We start from the raw sequence: 471 nt of genomic DNA on the forward strand, positions 1-471 counted from the left end.
CCCTGTCCCCCCTGCTCCTGTCCCACTGCCCCTGTCCCCCCTGCCACTGCCCACTGTGCCTATCCCCACTGCCCCTGTCACCCTGCCCCTGTCACCCTGCCCCTGTCCCCTCTGCCCCTGTCCCCCCTGCTGCTGCCCACTGTCCCTGTCCCTCTGCCCCTGTCCCCTCTGCCCGTGCCCCACTGCCACGAATCGCAAATCCTGTGCCTCGGCCCTGCCCTGCACCCTGGTACCAGCCTGGAGGCACCCATGGGTGCTATCCCTGCCCAGCGTGGCATCCCCAGCGCCCAGGGCTGTGGTGGCAACAGTGCTGGGGGCAGCAGAGCTGTCCCGGGGCGAGGGGCTTTAGGAATGCGGGGTGTGATTGTCCCTGCCGGGTTTAGGGGCTTTAGGAATGCGGGGTGTGGGTGTCCCTGCCGGGTTTAGGGGCTGTAGGAATGCAGGTGTGGGTGTCCCTGCCGGGTTTAGGGG

The 471-nt window shown here is 68.2% G+C and overlaps 1 protein-coding gene across 1 annotated transcript in view; it reads left to right on the forward strand.

Annotated features, from left to right (window-relative positions):
* Positions 1 to 435, forward strand: part of LOC115949066 (dystonin-like) — a 4,532-nt gene extending 4,097 nt beyond the window's left edge. Inside the window, exon 6 of the mRNA XM_031065328.1 lies at positions 427 to 435. Coding sequence (XP_030921188.1) covers positions 427 to 435 — 9 coding nt within the window. The remainder of the gene's footprint in view (positions 1 to 426) is intronic.
* Positions 436 to 471: the final 36 nt, after the last annotated feature.

This window comes from Geospiza fortis, unplaced genomic scaffold (assembly GCF_000277835.1).
Source record: "Geospiza fortis unplaced genomic scaffold, GeoFor_1.0 scaffold875, whole genome shotgun sequence".
NCBI lineage: Eukaryota > Metazoa > Chordata > Aves > Passeriformes > Thraupidae > Geospiza > Geospiza fortis.